The sequence below is a fragment of the Sciurus carolinensis genome, chromosome 1 (assembly GCF_902686445.1).
Source record: "Sciurus carolinensis chromosome 1, mSciCar1.2, whole genome shotgun sequence".
NCBI classification, from domain to species: domain Eukaryota; kingdom Metazoa; phylum Chordata; class Mammalia; order Rodentia; family Sciuridae; genus Sciurus; species Sciurus carolinensis.
Window position 1 is genome coordinate 166,115,023 of NC_062213.1, and position 17,631 is coordinate 166,132,653.

The window sequence follows — 17,631 nt, forward strand, 5'->3', positions numbered from 1 at the left end:
TTCTTTCCATTCCTGCATCTGCACCCTCAGCATGTTGATGCTGCTAAAATTCTTTCTAGGAAACTAGAGAGGGACCAGAGGGACCAGGTTACTCCCAAGAATTCAGAAGCCTGTCTTACTGAGAGTGGTGCAGCCATCCCTCCCTCCCTGGGACCTTAGACCCACATCCTTGCCCTCCTCCTGGAGTCATCACAGGAGGCCCACCTGGAGGGCAGCCTCCACTTCCCAGCCACATGCCTGCGGCCACACTACAGCTAATGCTTTGCACTCCTGGTCCTTTAGCCCTTGGCCACATGGCCTCAGCTGAGTTCCAGTCAAGAAAGGCTGTTCTTGGTGGGTGTGCTTGTGACCTGGGCTATTATACACCGAGACCTGAGGATTGGGACAGAGCAAGAAAGGAGGGGATTTGCAGAACAAAGTACAATTTTTGCGATCTTTTAAGTTGACCAGGAGGAGTTGACTGACCTGGCAGGAATCCCACAGTTCACTTTTGAGCATGTGTTTTTATTTATATACAGAACTGTTTTTATTTTAATTTTTATTTGTTTGTTTGTTTTTGCAGCACTGGGGATTAAATCCAGAGGCACTTTACCAGGCTGGCCTCAATTGTGATTCTCCTGCCTCGGCCTCTAGAGTAGCTGGAATTACAGGCGTGCACTACCATGCCTGACTTAGAACTATTTTTTAAAAAATATTTTTTAGTTGTAGATGGACACAATATCTTTATTTATTTATTCTTATGTGGTACTGAAGATCGAATCCAGTGACTTGCACATGGGAGGCAAGCACTCTACCACCAAGCTACAGCCCCAGCCCTAGAACTATTTTTGAAAGATTAAAAAAGGGACAGGAACCCCAGCACCCAAAAAAAAAGGAACAGGGAGATGTATGCTCATTTGTAATGAAGATAACTGGGGCTCCTGGGGTGAGGTCAGAAGATGGCATCTTGTAGGGACTGTCCCCAGCCCTCGAATGCAGCCCTGCTGCAAGGTACTCTTCCCGGGGAGTGGAGAGGCTCCTGGGCATGTGACCGCCAGGTCCATCTTCTGGTGGCGTTGGGTAGGTTGTGTCGTCGTTGTGAAAGTATGCTTGGCACAGAGTGAGGTAGAACAGGGGCTTCTCAGAGGTCCTTCTACTTAGAAATTATTCCCAGTGTCCGAAACTGAAAGTCCTTTCTTAGCCTGGCTTCACAGGCTTCTTCTAGTCACTTGGGCCCCCAGTTTGAATCCTGCTTCTCTGTGAAGAGGGTAGATAGGGGGTGAATATCCTTCTCCTTGGGCGGGTCTGTGGTGAGGTGTTCAGGGGTCTCCTCACTATTGAAAGCCCAACAGCTATGGATAGCCGGGGATGCCTGAAGAGGCAGTAGTGTGTGACCCATTGGGGCACAGAATGGAGGGGAAGGACTGGAGGGAATGCCTGATTCCAGGGGTTGTGATCCCATCTTGGAATCCTCCTGCCTCAACCTCCCGAGTTGTTGGGATTACAGGGGGGTGCCACTATATCTGGTGACACCTACTCTTGTGGGATAAGCTCTCCTCTGAAGCCTCCCTGGCTGGGAACAAAAGTCCCTTGCAGAGGGAGCCTCCGGCAGCCCTTGGAGGGTTCCTCCAGATTTTCAGTCTGACTACCCCAGGCTTAGAGGAGCCAGCTGGCCCCAGTGGGCCACATGCGCCTGTGAATGACCTTTGCATCATTTTTACAGAAGAGCAGATTACACTAGGTATGTAGCTCTGTGGTAAGGCACTTGCCTGGCATGGATGAGGCCCTGCATTCAATCCCAGACCCTGGGGGAGACTAAAATTACATGACTACACACCCAGTTCATGCCTGTTTTAGTTGATGTTTGTACACGTACCATGGACCTGAATGTCAGCCCTGCTACTTGCAGACTCTGGTGCTTTTTTAAATTAATTAATTAGTTAATTAATTTGTTTTTTGTAGTGGTAGATGGACGGAATGCCTTTTTTTAAAATTTTTATGCGGTGCTGAGGATCAAACCCAGTGCCTCACACATGCTAGGTAAGTGCTCTGCCACTGAGCTACAGCCCCAGCCCCTCTGGGTGCTTTTTAATCTTTTGTCTCTAAATGTGTTTGTAAAGAACAGAGATGAGTTGGAATTCAGGGTCCTCTGGAAAGAGGACTGCCTTCCTGCTCCTGCAAGAGCTGCTTTTTCCAGCCCCTAGTCCCTTGAGTTTGTGGGCTGGATTGGGCTGGGCCCTTGGATGAGGGTCACCTCTTCTAACCAATCACTGGCTACATGGGTAAACAGTTCCCAGTAAGAAGGGGCCTTTCTACAGGGTCTCACCTAGGACCTGAGCCCATGTGTGAGGTCTGTGGCCTCTGAATCCATTGTTCTTTCCTCTCTTATTTCAGTGGGGAAGTTCCATCCTATATACCTACCACAGCTCTGTCATGCTGTAGGCCTCTGTGTCAGGGGGTTTGGGTTTGGGATTGGGTTTTGTGTTTTTAGAGAAAACTCATGAGATACTTTGCTGAGTGCCTTAATGGAGCTCTAACTCAAAGCTGGAACCACAGGAAAGGCTGGTTCCCAGCAATCCAGAAGGCCTGGGCTCCAGATCATCAGGTTTGAGCAGGTCTTTGAATAATACAGGTAGCAATCATTTATTGAACACTCTGCTGTATGCTTCATATTTTTATGGGTCTTGGAGATGGGTAAAACAGCCGCTGCTATTAAACTACAAGAGGGTGGAGCCAGGGCCCAGTGTACTGTTGAGGGATGTTCCTGGGACTGGGTTTTGTGAACACAGTTACTTCTTAGTGCTTGCCAGCTTCTTATCCTTTTTGTCTCCCCAGCACACTGGTTGCTGCTTTTCTGGCCCTTTGAAAGTTTTCTGTTGAGAATACATGTCTGCTTCATGGTCAGAGGGGAACAGCAGTAACTCATAACCCACGGCACAAAGTTAGGCGCCATAGAGGTCTATTTAGTTTTGCTGCTGGAGAAGGTGTTAAATGATAAAAGTCATCTCCTTGACTTTTGCCACATTAGACGTTGCTAATGTGTCCTACACTGAAGGATAACAAAACTTACCCTCCATCTTAGATTTCAGAGAATTACTCCATCTCTTTACTAGGACCATGTTACCTTGATCATTACATTCAAAGAAACAAAGACCTCCCACTCATCCGCAGTTCCTTCTGCTAATTGCATAGAAAAACCGCCTCTTAGAGTGAAAGAGTCTCTAAGTAATGCATCAGTGCTCTCACAGGCTCAAGTTTCATTTAGGTTGTCATTTTTAAAATTTATAACATGCCCTTATCCTGTACTTTGATACATATGGTCAAATTCCCAAGTAACAAAGGACATAAATGTCTCACCATAAAAGTAGATTTACAAATGTCCAGTTTTGTAAACTTCAAAAGGCACTGATCATCCGGGTATGGTAGTGCACACACGCAATCCCAGCTACTCAGAAGGCTGAGGCAGGAGGATCACAACCTTAACACCAGTCTCTGAAAAAACTTGAAGAAAATAAAGGTAGATATTTACGTTTTTTTTTTTTTTTTTTTTTTTTTTTTCCTTCTGCTATAGAGGAGTAATTTTCCATGGCTAATCACAAAAGTTACATTTTCACAGAACCACTAATCTCAGAGAAACAATAATGTGTCTAATAAACAACCTAGCAGACTCCCCATGTGGGTGTAGACCTGGGGAAGGAGCCCTAGATCCTGAATATTTGGGGATACTTGAAACTTGTAAGCGCATTGCAGAATGGTTGGAAGAATCTCTTTAATTACAGAGGGTGTTTACCTGTAGGCAGACTCATTTTGAAAATAACCTGCAGCTAGCCAGCTCTCTTCGCCTGGGATCTGCCAGCCGCCCCCTGCATGCTGGTACTGGGTCTCTGGTCCCGCAGTCAGCACTTTCCAACTTATAGAACACAGCCCATGCCTTCTCTCAGTCTTTTGCAGCCCTGTTGCAAAGGTGGAACAATGACTACCCTACTTTTTACAGAAAGGGGATTCAGAAAGACCAAGTGGCTTGCCCGTGGACCACTTGCTTAGTCCAGATAGCAGCATTGGTGACCTGGTGTCGGTCCTTGGTGGGTTTGTTTTGTTGCATGCAGCGTGTTAGTGGGAGCCTGCATTCCCTCCCTTCAGAATAGGAAGCTAGGGGCTCTGGTTCCTTTTATGGATGAGAAAAAGGAAGGAAAAGTGATTTCTTCAAGGCAGTGATGGGATGGAGGCAGCATTTATGAGACGGAATTAGGCACTCTGTTTCCTTACCCCTAGGGTACTCACTCCTGTCCTAGAGAGTAGTCAGGACCCTGGGAGATGATCAGTGAGTAAGTTTACATTCTTGGTCATGATGGAGTTTGGGGACCACCAAGGTTGGTTGGAGGTAGGCTTCTACAGGAGGAGCAGCTGGAGGTTTAGAATCAAGAGGAGGAGCAGGGAATGGACCAGGCAGTACGATCAGGCCTGTGACTTCCTTGGGGCCGGGGCTTGGGCGTCTCAGCCTCAGCCCTGCCTGTGTGAGCAGAGCCAGGCATAGACATGCTGGCTGCACGAACAGGTTGGATACAGATTGTTGGAAAGAGGCCAGGCAGGGGGAGTGACGTCTGCTCACCCCTGGGAGGCATTTGTTGAGGCAGATGTACCAGGTGGATGCCAGAACAGCACATTTAAAGAGAAAAGTAATGACACCCAGGACCCTGCAGGGGCCAAGAACACACCAAAATTTATAAATCACTTCACCTACCCTCAGAGAGCTTTTTGGAACAGCAGGTGGATACGGCACGAATCTCATAATGCCAGTAATAGTCAGGAAGTGTTGGCCACCTACAACTGCTCTGCCAGGCACTGTAGGATGTACCACTGGCTACATCTCTTGTCATTATAATGGCATCCCAAAGTGATGGGCATTGTTCTCCCATTTTAAAGATGAAGTGGTGGAGCCTCAAGAGTTCATTGCTTGCCCAGTGAGTAACAGTTGGAAACTGGGTCCGGGTCTGATCATCAATCCTATACCCATGCCATATCAGTGAGATGCTGCTTAGCTGGGGGACTAGAAAGGCTTACTGAAGAAGGTGGCCTTTGAGGAGGGTCTTTGGGGGAAGACAGTGGGTGTGGGTGGGGTGAGGCTGGAGCCCTGTCTGGTCGGGGTTTTGGCCACTGACCTCTACCTCATCTCTCCGCAGAGTGCAGCAGCTGCCCCAAGCCCTGTGCTTGGCAACATTCCCCCCAACGATGGGATGCCTGGAGGCCCCATCCCACCGGGTTTCTTTCAGGTATGTGCTGGGCGGTGGGTCTTGTCCTCCTCTTCACTCTGTTCTCTGGTGGGGGGGTGGGCAGGGCTGCTTGGAGAGGAGAGAATAAGCACAGCTCAGTTTGCCATGGTCTAAATACAGTTGCTCTGTGCTGGTTGAACGCCTTCCCTTCCCATTGCTTTCTCTACCCCTTCCAAAAACTGAGAAGGGGAAGAAAGAGGTGGGGACGGACACCTCCTGCATCATGTATGCTTCTTCACTCTGGCTTGGCAGACGACACTGTCATCCCCTGGTTGGGAGGCGGCAGGGCTGCTTCCAAGCCACTGTGGAGCTTTCTTGTAACAAAAGGCTTTTTTCTTTTTATTTCTTTCTTTCTTTTTTTTTTTTTTTTTTGAGAGTAAATTGTTCTCTGTTTCTGTTTTGTTGCTGCTGTCATTGTCATTGTTTACTTTGCCTGTCCAAACGACAAACCTTAGGCATAATCTAAAAAAAACCAAAAAACCCCACCATCCTGGCAGGTCTCAGAATCCCTTCCCTCTGGTTAACCGCTTGATTCTTTCCGAGTGTGATCACAGAAGGCGCCTTGTGAGCATCTGTGCCTGCGCTCTGCCCGCCACAGGCAGGAACAAATCCCACGTGGGGTGGGAGCCGGCCTTCTCCAGGACACCTTGTTGGGCTTTTTTGGGGGCGGGACATGAAATCAGGCTTTCTGTCTTATCGAGTTTGGGTGTGGCTCCCATCCCACCCTCTCCTCCTCCATCCCTCCCTTACCTACTGGCAGCTCATTCCACTTAAGCCAGGTTGGGACTGGGAGATGCTGACATGGAGAGGCATCAGTGTGCAGGGCTGTGAGGAACTTGAGGATGACCCTCTTGATTGTGACATCACACCTGTCAGGAGCAGAGTTTGAGAATGCACCTGACTCTCCACACCTTCTGAAGGGTTGGTGCTTCCAAGGAAGAATACAGAAAGCCACCAGGCTAGTGGTGCAAGCCTGTGTCCCAGTGGGTAGGGGGCTGAGGCAGGAGAATTTGAAGTTTTAGCTCAGCCTGGGCAACTTGGTAAAACCTTGCCTCATAATTAAAAAGAAGAAGAGGAGGAATACAGAAAGAGTAGCTGTGTAGAGAAGAGGGCAGAGATTTCTGTGAAGCCAGGGATTCAGAACTAGAGTCAGTAAGGCAAAGTCCCAGGAGTCTTATGCCTGGTGTAATCCAGAATTTATGCCCATTTATATCCAGTAGCGAGACAGGCTGCCCTGAGAGGCAAGGAGCTCCTGGCACGGGAGCGACAAAAGCCTTTGGGGATGTCAGGGGCTTCTCCCAGGTAGGGGAGACCCTGGAAGGTGCTTCTGTGCTGCAAGATTTCACATTTTGGTTGATATTATCTCCCAGGAGGGGTGATTAGGACATATTTTTTTAAATATATTTTTTTAGGTGTTGATTGGTCTTTATTTTATTCATTTATGTGTATGTGGTGCTGAGAATTGAACCCAGGGCCTCACACATGCTAGGCAAGTGCTCTACCACTGAGCCACAATCCCAGCCCCGTGATTAGGACATATTGCTCACCATTATGCCAGTGAAATCTGGGTTCCCCTAAAATGGAAACAGCAGGTTCCTCATGAGAATGTTGGAGAGAGGAGAGAGAAGTTTGCAGGATTGCAGTGTCAGATGTCCATGTACCTATCCGTGTGCATTCCCAGCATGCTCCTGGAACTAAGACCCTGTCCAAGGTATGGAGACATGCACCACCCAGCAGTCTTGAGGTGGCAGGGTTCTTGGCTTGGGGTCAGACTTTAGATAATGTAGACAAAAGTTCCCTGGAAAACATGGACCCAAGAGAGGCTGGAGCTGGATCAGCTGCTGTTCTTCACCAGAAGGAAAGCCCAAGGGGTTGCCGCCATTGGGGATCACCCATACCATGGGCAGCCATCTTCCTCGCCACTACACATGGGTATTCCGCACTCATCTGGCGGCCTTTCCCTGCTTCTCTCCCTGCTTGCATGTCCTCGCCCTTGATACCATGGATGCCTTTGATACAGTGCAGGTGTGACTTCCTACCTGGTGGACAGAGCCCATCCAGGTACCACATTCCACCTCTATGCATCCTTTTTGAGACCACTTGCTGGTATCTGGGTGTGTGCTGTGGGAAGAGGTGGACAGTAGTCAATTGTGTTTTTATTTTTTACCTGGGTCAGCTTCTCTTTGGGCCCGAGTTTAGGACAGGGAACAAGTCTGCCTGATTTGTGAGCAATTTCCAACTTCCTGCTTTGGTATACTTGTTCAGGGTTAAGGCCTAATTCCAGACATACTTCTTGAATCCATCCCTGTGATGCTTGGGAGTGTGTGGTCAGAAAACCCAATCTGATTCCTGTCCTTATTTAGCCACCACTAGTCACCATAACATGGAGGTAGCCCTCTTGACTTGAGGTCATTTCTGTTCCCTTATTCAGGGTGAACTGTACAGACTGGCTGGGACATCCAGTAGGAAGCCATAAGCCCTGGCCTCTCCGCTTCCTGGATGTCTCTGGGTGATTCCTTTCTTTCACTCTCCAGCATCACCTCCCTATCAGTCAGATGAAAGGGGAATAGGGTATACCAGGTACTTGGCTTGGTCCTTCCTGGCCGTGATGCTGACCAATTGGCCTGGGTCCCTGCCAAGGGGAAAGGGTATCGCTCTGGAAGGAGGTAGTGGCAGCCCATTTCCGGAGCAGGCCAGCCCACAACAGGAATATTAGCTATTGATTGCCAGCCCTGCCCCTCACTCATCTTCTAGGCAGCCATTCTGATATTAGAAGGGAAATAGAGATGGTATCGAGAATTTTTTATCTCCTGTGGACAATTGCACTTCTTCCCTTCTTGGCTGCAGCCTGGGCAGCAGCTCAGCTATAAAAACACTTTTGCAGGGAGCCAGCGTGGGGTGACTGGACCCAACTCTGGCCAGACTCTGTCCCATGGTGGCCAGCCAAATTTTCAAGTCAGGTCTATTCCACCAGTCAGTCCTAAATTTAGAAGCCAGAGGGGCCTCCAGGATGGGTGGGAAGGAGCATCTGTCTATTTCCCATACCAAACCCTTAGAAAGGAACACTTGCCACTTCCTCCTTCAGGCCTTTGACTACCAGGCCCCAGGTCCACTCCTACAAGCAGAAGGTTGGGCCATTCACACAGTAGGCTTTGCTTTTTTTGTTTTGTTTTGCTTTGTTTTTTTCCAGCACGGGGGATTGAACCCAAGAGCACTTTACCACTAAGCTACACCCTCAACCCTTTTTATTTTTTGTTTTGAGAAAGGACCTCTCTAAGTTGCTGAGGCTGACCTCAAACTTTCAATCCCTTTGCCTTAGCCTCCCAAGTTGCTGGGATTACCAGTGTGCACCACTACACCTGCCTTGTTTGCTTTTTTTCTTCTGAGATGGGCAGTGTCTGTGATAACGATATGATGAAATGTGTGTGATAGCAAGTTAAGGGCTGGGTGAGAACTGACCTGATCATGTTTTATGGTTAGGGAATAGGGGAATAGTATGGGACTCTTGGGGACTTAGCAGAATTTAGCAAGGGCACTCTAATTCTGTTCCTTGTTATTTAAAAAAAAAAAAAAAGTCCTAATTCTGGCATCCCCAGTACCTGGCATGTACTAGGAAGACAGTACATGTTTGAACTGAGTTTATTTTTGTTGCTCATGTTACAGGAGAGGAACCTACCTAGCCCCAAAGCACTAGATCTGGCATCTGGACTATGGAGGGTCTAATAGGAAGCCACCTTGGGAATCCAGGACTGGTGTTCTGGAATGAGAAAGGCACAGAGGACTTGGCCATGCACTTGCTGAGTGACCTTGGTCAAGTTGCTTCCTGTCTCTGGGCCCCAGTTTTTTCACTAGTCAGTGGAGCAGGCTGGACCAGATGGTCCCTTCCAACTCTGATTTTCTGCTTTGGATCCAGATGGATTTTACATAATCAAGCAGTGGCATTTTTCCCCCTTTCATGCAGCTTAACTCTGGCTGCACATCTGGCAAACCCAGTTTGGCATCAGCCAGGCCCACTGGTCTGGGTGGGTCTCTTAGTTCCTTGGCCCCAAGGAGGCACTATCCAATAAGGATTTCTAGGTCCAGAACTGGGGAATTATAGGAGAGCAGGGGTCATGGAGAACAGAGCATTTAGTACATATTGTTTTTGTTCTTGTTTTGCTTTTAAATTCCAGTAATTGTTTGCAGTTATGTAGCTTTAAAACATGCAGCTAACTTTCATTTTGATCACAGTGTTTGTGCAGAGAAAGCATGACTGATTGGGAAAGTGGGACTTGGAAAGGTGAATGACCTTCCCAAAAATGATCAAGCCAGGGCTGTAATGGAAGTCTAATCCATTAGGTTTCCCAGTTCTCAACCTACTGATCTTCCTTAGCATTCTGAAGTTCAAATGTAGATACATGTCTAAGTGTCTAGAGGAAGGAAAGAGAGCAACAGTGGCCATTTTCTCTCAAAAGTAACAGATTTCCATTCAAATGCTGATTGGGGCTGACTAGTGGTGGCTGCTAAGAACACCATATTGAGAATGATTCTGAAGCTATGTCCAGGCTCAACAGCTACTAATTGGCCATGTCTGCCATTAAGATGGACATGGGGGACTGGGGACATAGCTCAGTGGGTAGAGTGCTCACCTTGCAAGCATAAGGCCCTGTGTTCAATCCCTAGCACCTCCAAAAAAAAAAAAAAAAAAAAAAAAACGTGGAATGGAAGTACATATCCTGTGTATTTGCCATCCCAGTCTAGCCTAGATTTCTCATTCATAAATGTGGAAGTGGAATCCCAGGGAGATGGAGTTAGTGATAGTCATCAGCCACCTCTGATGTACTGGCGCATGGCTGGGTTCTGGGATGGAACTGAATCGGCCTACCCACTAGCCTCCCAAGGAGACGATAGGTGAACCATGCCCCGGAGCAGGACAGAGATGCCTTCCTGCTGCCCAGATGAGACCAGGGACAGCTTCTGGTAGCAGTGCAGACCTGGCTGAGATGGCATCTACAGTGAGGTGGGTGTGGGTGTTTGGTGGAAGGCTGCACAGCTTGCCAGGCAGTTGAGATGGCCCTTGTTGAAGAGTGTGGGTTTCGTCTGGTGGGCAGCAGGGCACCACTGAGGCACTCTAAGCTGGCTAATGACACCTGGCTAGTTCTGAATTCCGGAACAGTTACTCTGTAGTTGCCACAGTGGCTCTGTGGGTACCATCCAATAAGGATTTCTAGGTCCAGAACTTGGTGCTACAGCTGGTGCTTGGGAAGTACCTGACCACATGAATGATGGATGCTGGCCTTGCAGAGATCACAGGGTTAAAGATGTACTTCTCTGGAAAAGAGAGTCCTGGGCCAGCAAAAGGGTCTAGTTCTCTTTGCCAGAAACTTAGCCTATCCTGATCTGAACCTCCCCAGATAATCTCTACTGTGATGGGAAGGGTAAAAAGTGATTGACTCATTACCACTTCCAGTGAGTCCTTGTTCCTGCCAACCAAGCCCACTGTCTTGAAAAGAGGTTGAGGTCTGTCCCCAGAGAACTCTCCCCATCAGTTCCCATAGAGAAGACCAGAAGGAGCAAATGATGCGTATAGCCCAGAAACCAGAGAAATGATCCAGCAAATAAGAGGAGAGTGACACACATGACCCTAGCCCTTTCCTTCTGTGATTATAGGGACAGCTCCTCTCCTTCCTGTGGCAGATGTGGCTGGGGTTTCCCAGGAGAGAGGCAGCCTCAAGAGAGCTCTGATGGCTGTCTAAAATATCTGATGTATACCAAGTAGAAGAGATTGAGCCCTGCCTCTGTGAGGCTTCAACCTCAGATCCCAGGTCTTTGAGAGAAAAGAAGAGGGAGGCCAATTGGAGTCTTTGCATGGAAGACATTTCTACCATCTGCCAATTTTGTAGTGAAGTAGTGAGCTGCTTGATAGTGATGGTAACCAAGCAGAGATGAGACACCCTATCGAGAACCTTGAGGTCTGTGAGCAAATCTTTGGGTGGGTAATATGTTTCCAGGAAGGCCAAGGTCTAGTACGTGATCACATGGGGTGGTAGCACCTGGGGCAGCCTCTAAGATTCAGGTGGTGCTGTGGAAAAAGGAGGGGAATAAAGGGCCAGCAGCAAGGGCTGCCAGAAAGCACTGCAGCAAGAAAGGCTTCTCCATGCAGATTAGGACATGTTGGGGGTGGGGGACCTGGAAAGAGTGTGTTTTTATGGCTTTCTGCTGCTAGGGAGGACTTGGAGGCTGGGATCTCCATCTGACAGATGGTGAGGCAGTGCAGGTGAGGGAGCTGGGATCTAAACCATGCGAGACCTGCCAGGCTTGTTTGCTTCTCCCTTAGCCATGGGTCAGAGGTGGTCCCTAGGGTGCAGGGACATTTGGTAAGCACCACAGACCACGAGAGGCAGTCAGGGGCCCTGCCCTCCAGGGCCCATGATATAGTAGAGACAGCAGGGAGTGACTTCATGGTGGGAAGATGCCACCTGGGGGCAGGGTTTACAGGCAGAGTGCCCTGGGGGCTTGGCAAGGCCCCATCCTGCTTGTCCTGAAGACTGCCTGGGGAAGGGACTGGTATTTGAACTGAGACCTGTCAGGGAGAGGAGGAGGGCAGGAGGGGGAGCGTGCCAGAATGCGAATGTGAAAGGGCAAATTTGGGAAGACAGAAGGCATGGAGAGCTGGACTGGAGTGTGGGGTGGATCCAGAAGGTGAGCAGAGCTGTTCTGGCGTGTGGGGTGGATCCAGAAGGTGAGCAGAGCTGGCCCAAGGTAAGCCAAAGATAGATATAGGAAGGATCTATTTATTTATTTATTTATTTATTTATTTATTTATTTATTTTTGCCATGCTGGCTGGGGATTGAACCCAGGGCCTCATGCTTGGGAGGCAAGCACTCTGCCAACTGAGCTATGTCCCCAGCCCCCAGAAGGAATTAACTTTAAAGATGGGGGAAGTCCCAGGAAGGACACCAGTGACTAGAGGAACCTGACTGTTAGTCGGTTGGCCAGTGTGGAGTCATGGTCATATCTCCTTAGGAGGTGGCCTTGGCCTGTGGTGATGGGGTGAGACTAAGAGCAGTGACTGGTGGTGGCCTCTTGGTGGAGGTTGGAGCTGGGCAGGAGGCAAGCCCGGAGGAGGCCTAGGCTTCTGGTCTGGTCAGGCATTTCTGGGAAACTTGAGGTCGTGGGGTAGGTGGAGAGAGCAGGAGGCGGGTGTGGGCTAAGAAGCTGCATCTGAGTGCCTCTGCTCCTTCAGACCCTTCCCTTCCCTGTAAGGTGGAGGAATGAGGGCTCTGGCTGTGGTCCCTGCCCACCTCTGCCAGTTCCATCACACCCTGAGCGGAACTGTCTAATCCTTCTTGGAATTGGGCTGGAAGTACCCTCCAGATGGGAAAGGTGTCCACGTGCCTTCTGTCATTTCATTTGACCCTGGAAGGTAGACCCAGGAGCCAGTAGGCCTTCTGCCTGTTAAATGAAGAAACCAGACTCAAATTTGAATGAGGCAATAAGATCCATATCTTCTTTATGAAATACCTGCCCTTTGGGAAGTGACCCTTTTTCTGGGCCCAGCCCTCTGATCCCAGCCCTTGCCCAATATGTGTCCTTGTGGATGGAGGGAGTCTGCCTGTGTGAAAGAGACCAAAGGGGCTGGGTCAGGTTCCTCCAGGGGACAGAAACACCCCCAGCCCTCTCTCTGCCTGCCTCCAGAAGGCTGAGAAGGATTAGATAGGAGGTGGGACACCCCAACTACTGGTCCCCAGGCCACAGTTGGAGGTGGGGGAATGCTGCTTACCCAGCCCCCACCTGTTCAAACTAACTTGGCTCTAAGAAGGGCAGCCCCTTCTGATCACTGTGAGGGAAGACAGCTGGAGGCGGAGCCCAGCCCAGGGGAGCTGGACACCTTGGTTTGAGTCTATCCCTGATGCGAAACAACTGTGTCCTTGAGAAGTCATCCTACCCTCTCTGGCCATAGTTTGGCCCATCTGAGGGATACTGACCACTTCCAAGCACTGGGGGTGACGCCCCACCAATCCCTACCCCCGCAATCTGCCTGGCCTGTGCACAGAGGCCTGGGGCAGGAGAGAGGGAAGAAAACCTTCTTTCCTCGCCAGCACCACCTCCACAAAGGTCAGGCTGTACTCCTGCCCGCGGCCAGCCTGGTGCCCCGTGTCTGCCCGGCAGCAGATGACCGGCACCAGGGCTCCTAGCAACAGTGGACAAAAGGTTATTCCTGACGTGCCAGGCTGGCTCAGCCCCTCTCCCGGAGGAAAAAGCAGTTGTGGCCTTGACTGGTGCACGTGCCAGTGTGCACGCTGTGGACATGTTTGTGTCTGCACACTCACGCTGCCTCTCCCTCCTCCAAAAACGTGCACTCCACATGGAGCGCCCTAGCTCTCACTGATGAAATGGAAAGTTGAACATAAATCAATGTCTGCCGCCCAGTTAGCTATGCCTCAGCAGCCAGTGCCTGGGAGATTTGCTCAGTAACAAAGCCCCCAGCGGCTCCGCGGGCCTCGACTGCCCCCTGTTGCGGAGCCAGCCCACACCGCGGAGCCCTGCGGCTGTGCACCAGCTCCACCAGCATGCCTCTCCCCCACACCCTCCTCCCCGTCTCTCCCCTCCTGGGTGGGGGCGGGGGGTGGGGGAATCTTGCTGCTGCTGCTTGCTCCTCTGTGGGCCTCCCCGTCCCACTGTAAACCGATTCCCAAGTCTGGTATTTGTAGATCTGGTTCTGGAAGGATTGGTGTCAGCAGTGGCCTCACCTCTTCGTTTATTAAGAGCCTGGGCTGTTTTATCCTCTCCCCTCTGGACCTGCATATGCTCTTGGGTTTCTTTTAGCATTGTTTTTTCCCTGAGCCTGGGAGCCACCCTGCCTTGCTGCCAGCTCACCCAGCACTGTGCTGCCGTTCCCCCTTCTTCTCATGGAGAGGTTGGTCCTGGGTGGAGGCGGGGTGCTGTTCTGTTTTGTTTTGTTTTGTTTCTGAAGGGAGGGCAGGGTAGACTCTCCTGCTTCTACCCCACCTTCATCTCAGCAAATTATGTTGAGGTTTTTCTCCTTTAAAAAAAATTTTAAAAAAGGTCAAATTCCTTAGCCCTTGTAGCAGAAGAGGTCTGAGGAGGAGAATTCCTGCACAATCCTGTAATAACACGCCTCAGCAGTACACAGATCAGGATGGCCTCCTGAATCAGATCACGCCAAAGGAAACTGTCCTTTGGGAGAACTGGGCCAGGAGCCCTGGACAGGGATCAGAGGCTGTCATGCATCCAGTGTAGAGTGAGGCACTCAGTTCTGAGTACCAGGGACATGGCAGGGGTCCACCCTGTGAGTTTCAGGCTCATATCCTTTTCTGTCTAAATTCATTCCCTGAGCAATTATGCCATGAAGATCTGCCTCACCAAATGAAGGCCTCACCAAATGGAGTAAATGGAGCCTCTGGGCCAGGCTCATCCATGCTCCTTTGAGCTTCCTCCCAGAAAAGCTCCTCTCTTCCTAGAAACCTGAATGGAGGGAGAGATGCTGGGAATACTGGCAACAAGCATATCCTTCATGAGTGCCAGCTCTGTGTTGGGTGATAGGCGCCCCAAGGGTTCCCCACCCCAAGGGATACCACATCAGCTCTGTGCAGTACAAAGGGAAGCAGTGTCCAGCTGGGGTTAGGAATACCATGAGTGGCCATGAACAGGGGCTTTGGAGCATGATGGCCCCCCCACCATTTCCTGGTGGAGCGACCTGGTCAGCCACCCAGCCCCTGAGGCCCTGCATCCTCAGCGGTGCTGTAGGAGTCTTACTCCCTTCTGGCATAGTGGGAGGACTGACCAGATGCATGAGTGTGTCTTCATGCTCCGTAATGGGTAATTACTGCTGCCGGAAGACGACCGGCTGGCTTCGGGATCATGCCGACCAGTGGGCAGAAGCCCAACAGCTGGACCTGGCACTCCCAACACATTAGTCGACTTGTCTCCTTCCTCTGTCTGGGTTGTCCCTCCCTCACTCTCTGTGAAGGCCGTCCATTCTTCCTGACAACTCAGGGGGTCACACAGCCTGGGTGGCACATGGGTTGCCCTGAGAAATTTAGTTAACCTCTGAACCTCAGTTGCTTCATCTAATAATTTGGGGTGATGAAAGCCATGACCTCTTAGGGCATTTGTAAGGATACTGTGAAATGATGCATATGAAGCCCTGCCTGGTGCCGGTTAAACAGTCAGTACCTGTTAGCTCTCCGACCTTTGGATCATTGCTGTGTGCCCTAAGGCTGTTTTTGTTTGGTTTGGATTTTTTTTTGGGGGGGGGTTGGGGGGAGCCGGGTTTGTTGTTTGGGGTATTTTGTTTTGTTTCCTTCCCTTGGAACTAGAAAACCAGGGTGAAGCTAGGTCTTCCAGCTTATCCAAGAGCAAGGACCAACATTGAGTTTTCTCCTCTTTCAGAAGGAAGTTTTAGGGGCTCAGCACATCCTTTAATGTCATTGATGTGGGAAGAGGTTTGGGGGATCTGTTGATTTTTTTTTTTTTTTTTGGGTGCTTAATCCTTGGTTTGACAAACCTTGGCACTTACTAAACAGTAGGCCTCATTTGGCCTGTTAACTACCTCACTTAATCCTGCTCCAACTTGTCTCCTTGGACCCTGCCACCCTGACTGCTCATTCCCTGACAGGAGCCATTGTGGGGCAGTGAGGTAGGAAGCAGTTTGCATGTCCAGGAGCATTGGGCTCTGTTCCTAGCAGACCCAAGTGAGCTTGATAGAGGACTGCTCTCTGACCCAGGGGCTGGGTCTTTGCCTCTGTGAACTCCTACACTGGAGTTCTCTCACTGGTGAATTGCACCTCAGTACATTTGACATGATTTGGTTTGATTTTTAAGTGGGAATCTCACTAAGTTGCCCAGGCTGACCTTGAACTTGGAATCCTTCTGCCTCCAGCCTTTGGAGTAGTTGGGATTACCCGTGAGTGCCACCATGCCTGGCTTATTTAAGCATCATTTGAGTTTCATTTTTCTCAGCCAGTAAAATAAGAGCAGCTCCACCTGCTTCACCAGCTATGAGTTGTACCAGAGATTGGGAATGTGCTCAGAAGGGGAGGCAATTTGGAGTTCTGCACAAGGACTCCTTCCCAGAGGCCAGCATTCAATCATTCATTTATTCAGCACACATTTATGAGCATCAGCTTCCTGCCCAGCCCTACTGGGCTCTCAGGGTTGGCAAGCAGAACAGTGCCTGGCCCCAGGTGTTCGTAGTCCACAGGTCAGACTCCAACCAGCACTAACTCCAGGTCAGTGGATGGCATTCTCCTCCCCCGAGTATTCTTCCTGTCCATGCTGTCGCTTCATAAAAGAATAAAGTCCACAGTCTTGGTTAGGCACTCAGATCCCATTGTAGTCTAGCCCTACTATTCTCACCCCATTTGTTGGGCAAGCTTTTGGTCCCCAGGGCAAGAGCCGGAGCTGTTGCTCTCACACAAGGCCTTTGTCCCTCCATCAGTCTATGTGGATTCTTTTCTGCTGCAGAATTCTCCCCTCCCCTCCCCTTCTTGATGCCTCTTAAGTTCTTAGGTCATTTTTATTCAAGAAGACTGAAAAAATCTTGCCTTAAAAAGGATATGCCCAACATACGGACCTGATTAATAAGTTCCTCTTAGGTTAAGAGAACGGCTCTCTGATGGTGGGGTGGGCTTTGCCTGTATGAACTCCGTCTCTAGGATTTGGGGAATCCTTATCCTAAAACCTTGCTATGAAGTTATAGAAATGGTCTAATAATCTTGGCACTTGTAGTCTGTCTAGGGAAGTGAACTTACTTTCTGGGTCTCAGTCCCCAGCAATGTTAGAGAGAGTGGACATGGGAGATGCAGTGGTGAGTGAGCAAATGAACCCCGGCCTCTGGCCAGACTGTCGAAGGCTGGGATGGGCTTATTGGTGTTCAGGTGGGATGGAAGGAGTCACTTGTAAATGAGATTTAATGGGTTTCTTTATCCCACCTGTAGTGGGAGAGATGAAAATTAGCCCCCTAGTCAGCTGTCCACTCAGTGTTTTTCCATGACTACAAATCTTGATTTCTGACTTCTGAGAAGGTGTAGAAACATCTTTGAGAAGAAACAAAATGGGTATTATTCCCGAGATGTGTGTCTGATAGCCCCTTCCTTGCATGAGCTTCCGCCAGTTAATATTCCCTCCTCAGCCTGACTGTCCCAGCCCAAGATCATCATCTTGTACGTAAGTTCCTCCAGAATTACACACTGTCCTGCCTTTAGGCTGCCTGGATTCCATCCTTTGGGCCCAGAATCTCTGTCCATCCCTCTCTGTGAGAAGGCATCTTTCCATTCCTTCAAGGGCCTGCCTAAAATGTCCTCATTCTCACATGTGATAGTTATTCCTGCCCACCTAGACGCCCAGTGCCTCTAATGTGTTGCTTCTGCAGTGTTC

At 49.7% G+C, this 17,631-nt stretch overlaps 1 protein-coding gene and 1 non-coding gene across 11 annotated transcripts in view; one reads left to right on the forward strand and one right to left on the reverse strand.

Annotated features, from left to right (window-relative positions):
* Ssbp3 (single stranded DNA binding protein 3) overlaps nucleotides 1-17,631 on the forward strand; it is a 157,750-nt gene that overhangs the window by 105,737 nt on the left and 34,382 nt on the right. For 7 of the 10 annotated variants that reach the window (XM_047546737.1, XM_047546722.1, XM_047546747.1 and 4 more), the window contains one exon: nucleotides 5,160-5,249. In XM_047546737.1, the coding sequence (XP_047402693.1) occupies nucleotides 5,160-5,249 (90 nt within the window). Of the gene's footprint in view, nucleotides 1-5,159; nucleotides 5,250-6,169; nucleotides 6,171-17,631 lie in introns of those variants that run through there. The other 3 variants (XM_047546793.1, XM_047546799.1, XM_047546785.1) reach the window with 2 other exon arrangements.
* Trnag-ccc (transfer RNA glycine (anticodon CCC)) lies at nucleotides 12,067-12,140 on the reverse strand. The gene has a single exon. It is a non-coding gene; the product is annotated as a tRNA-Gly (tRNA).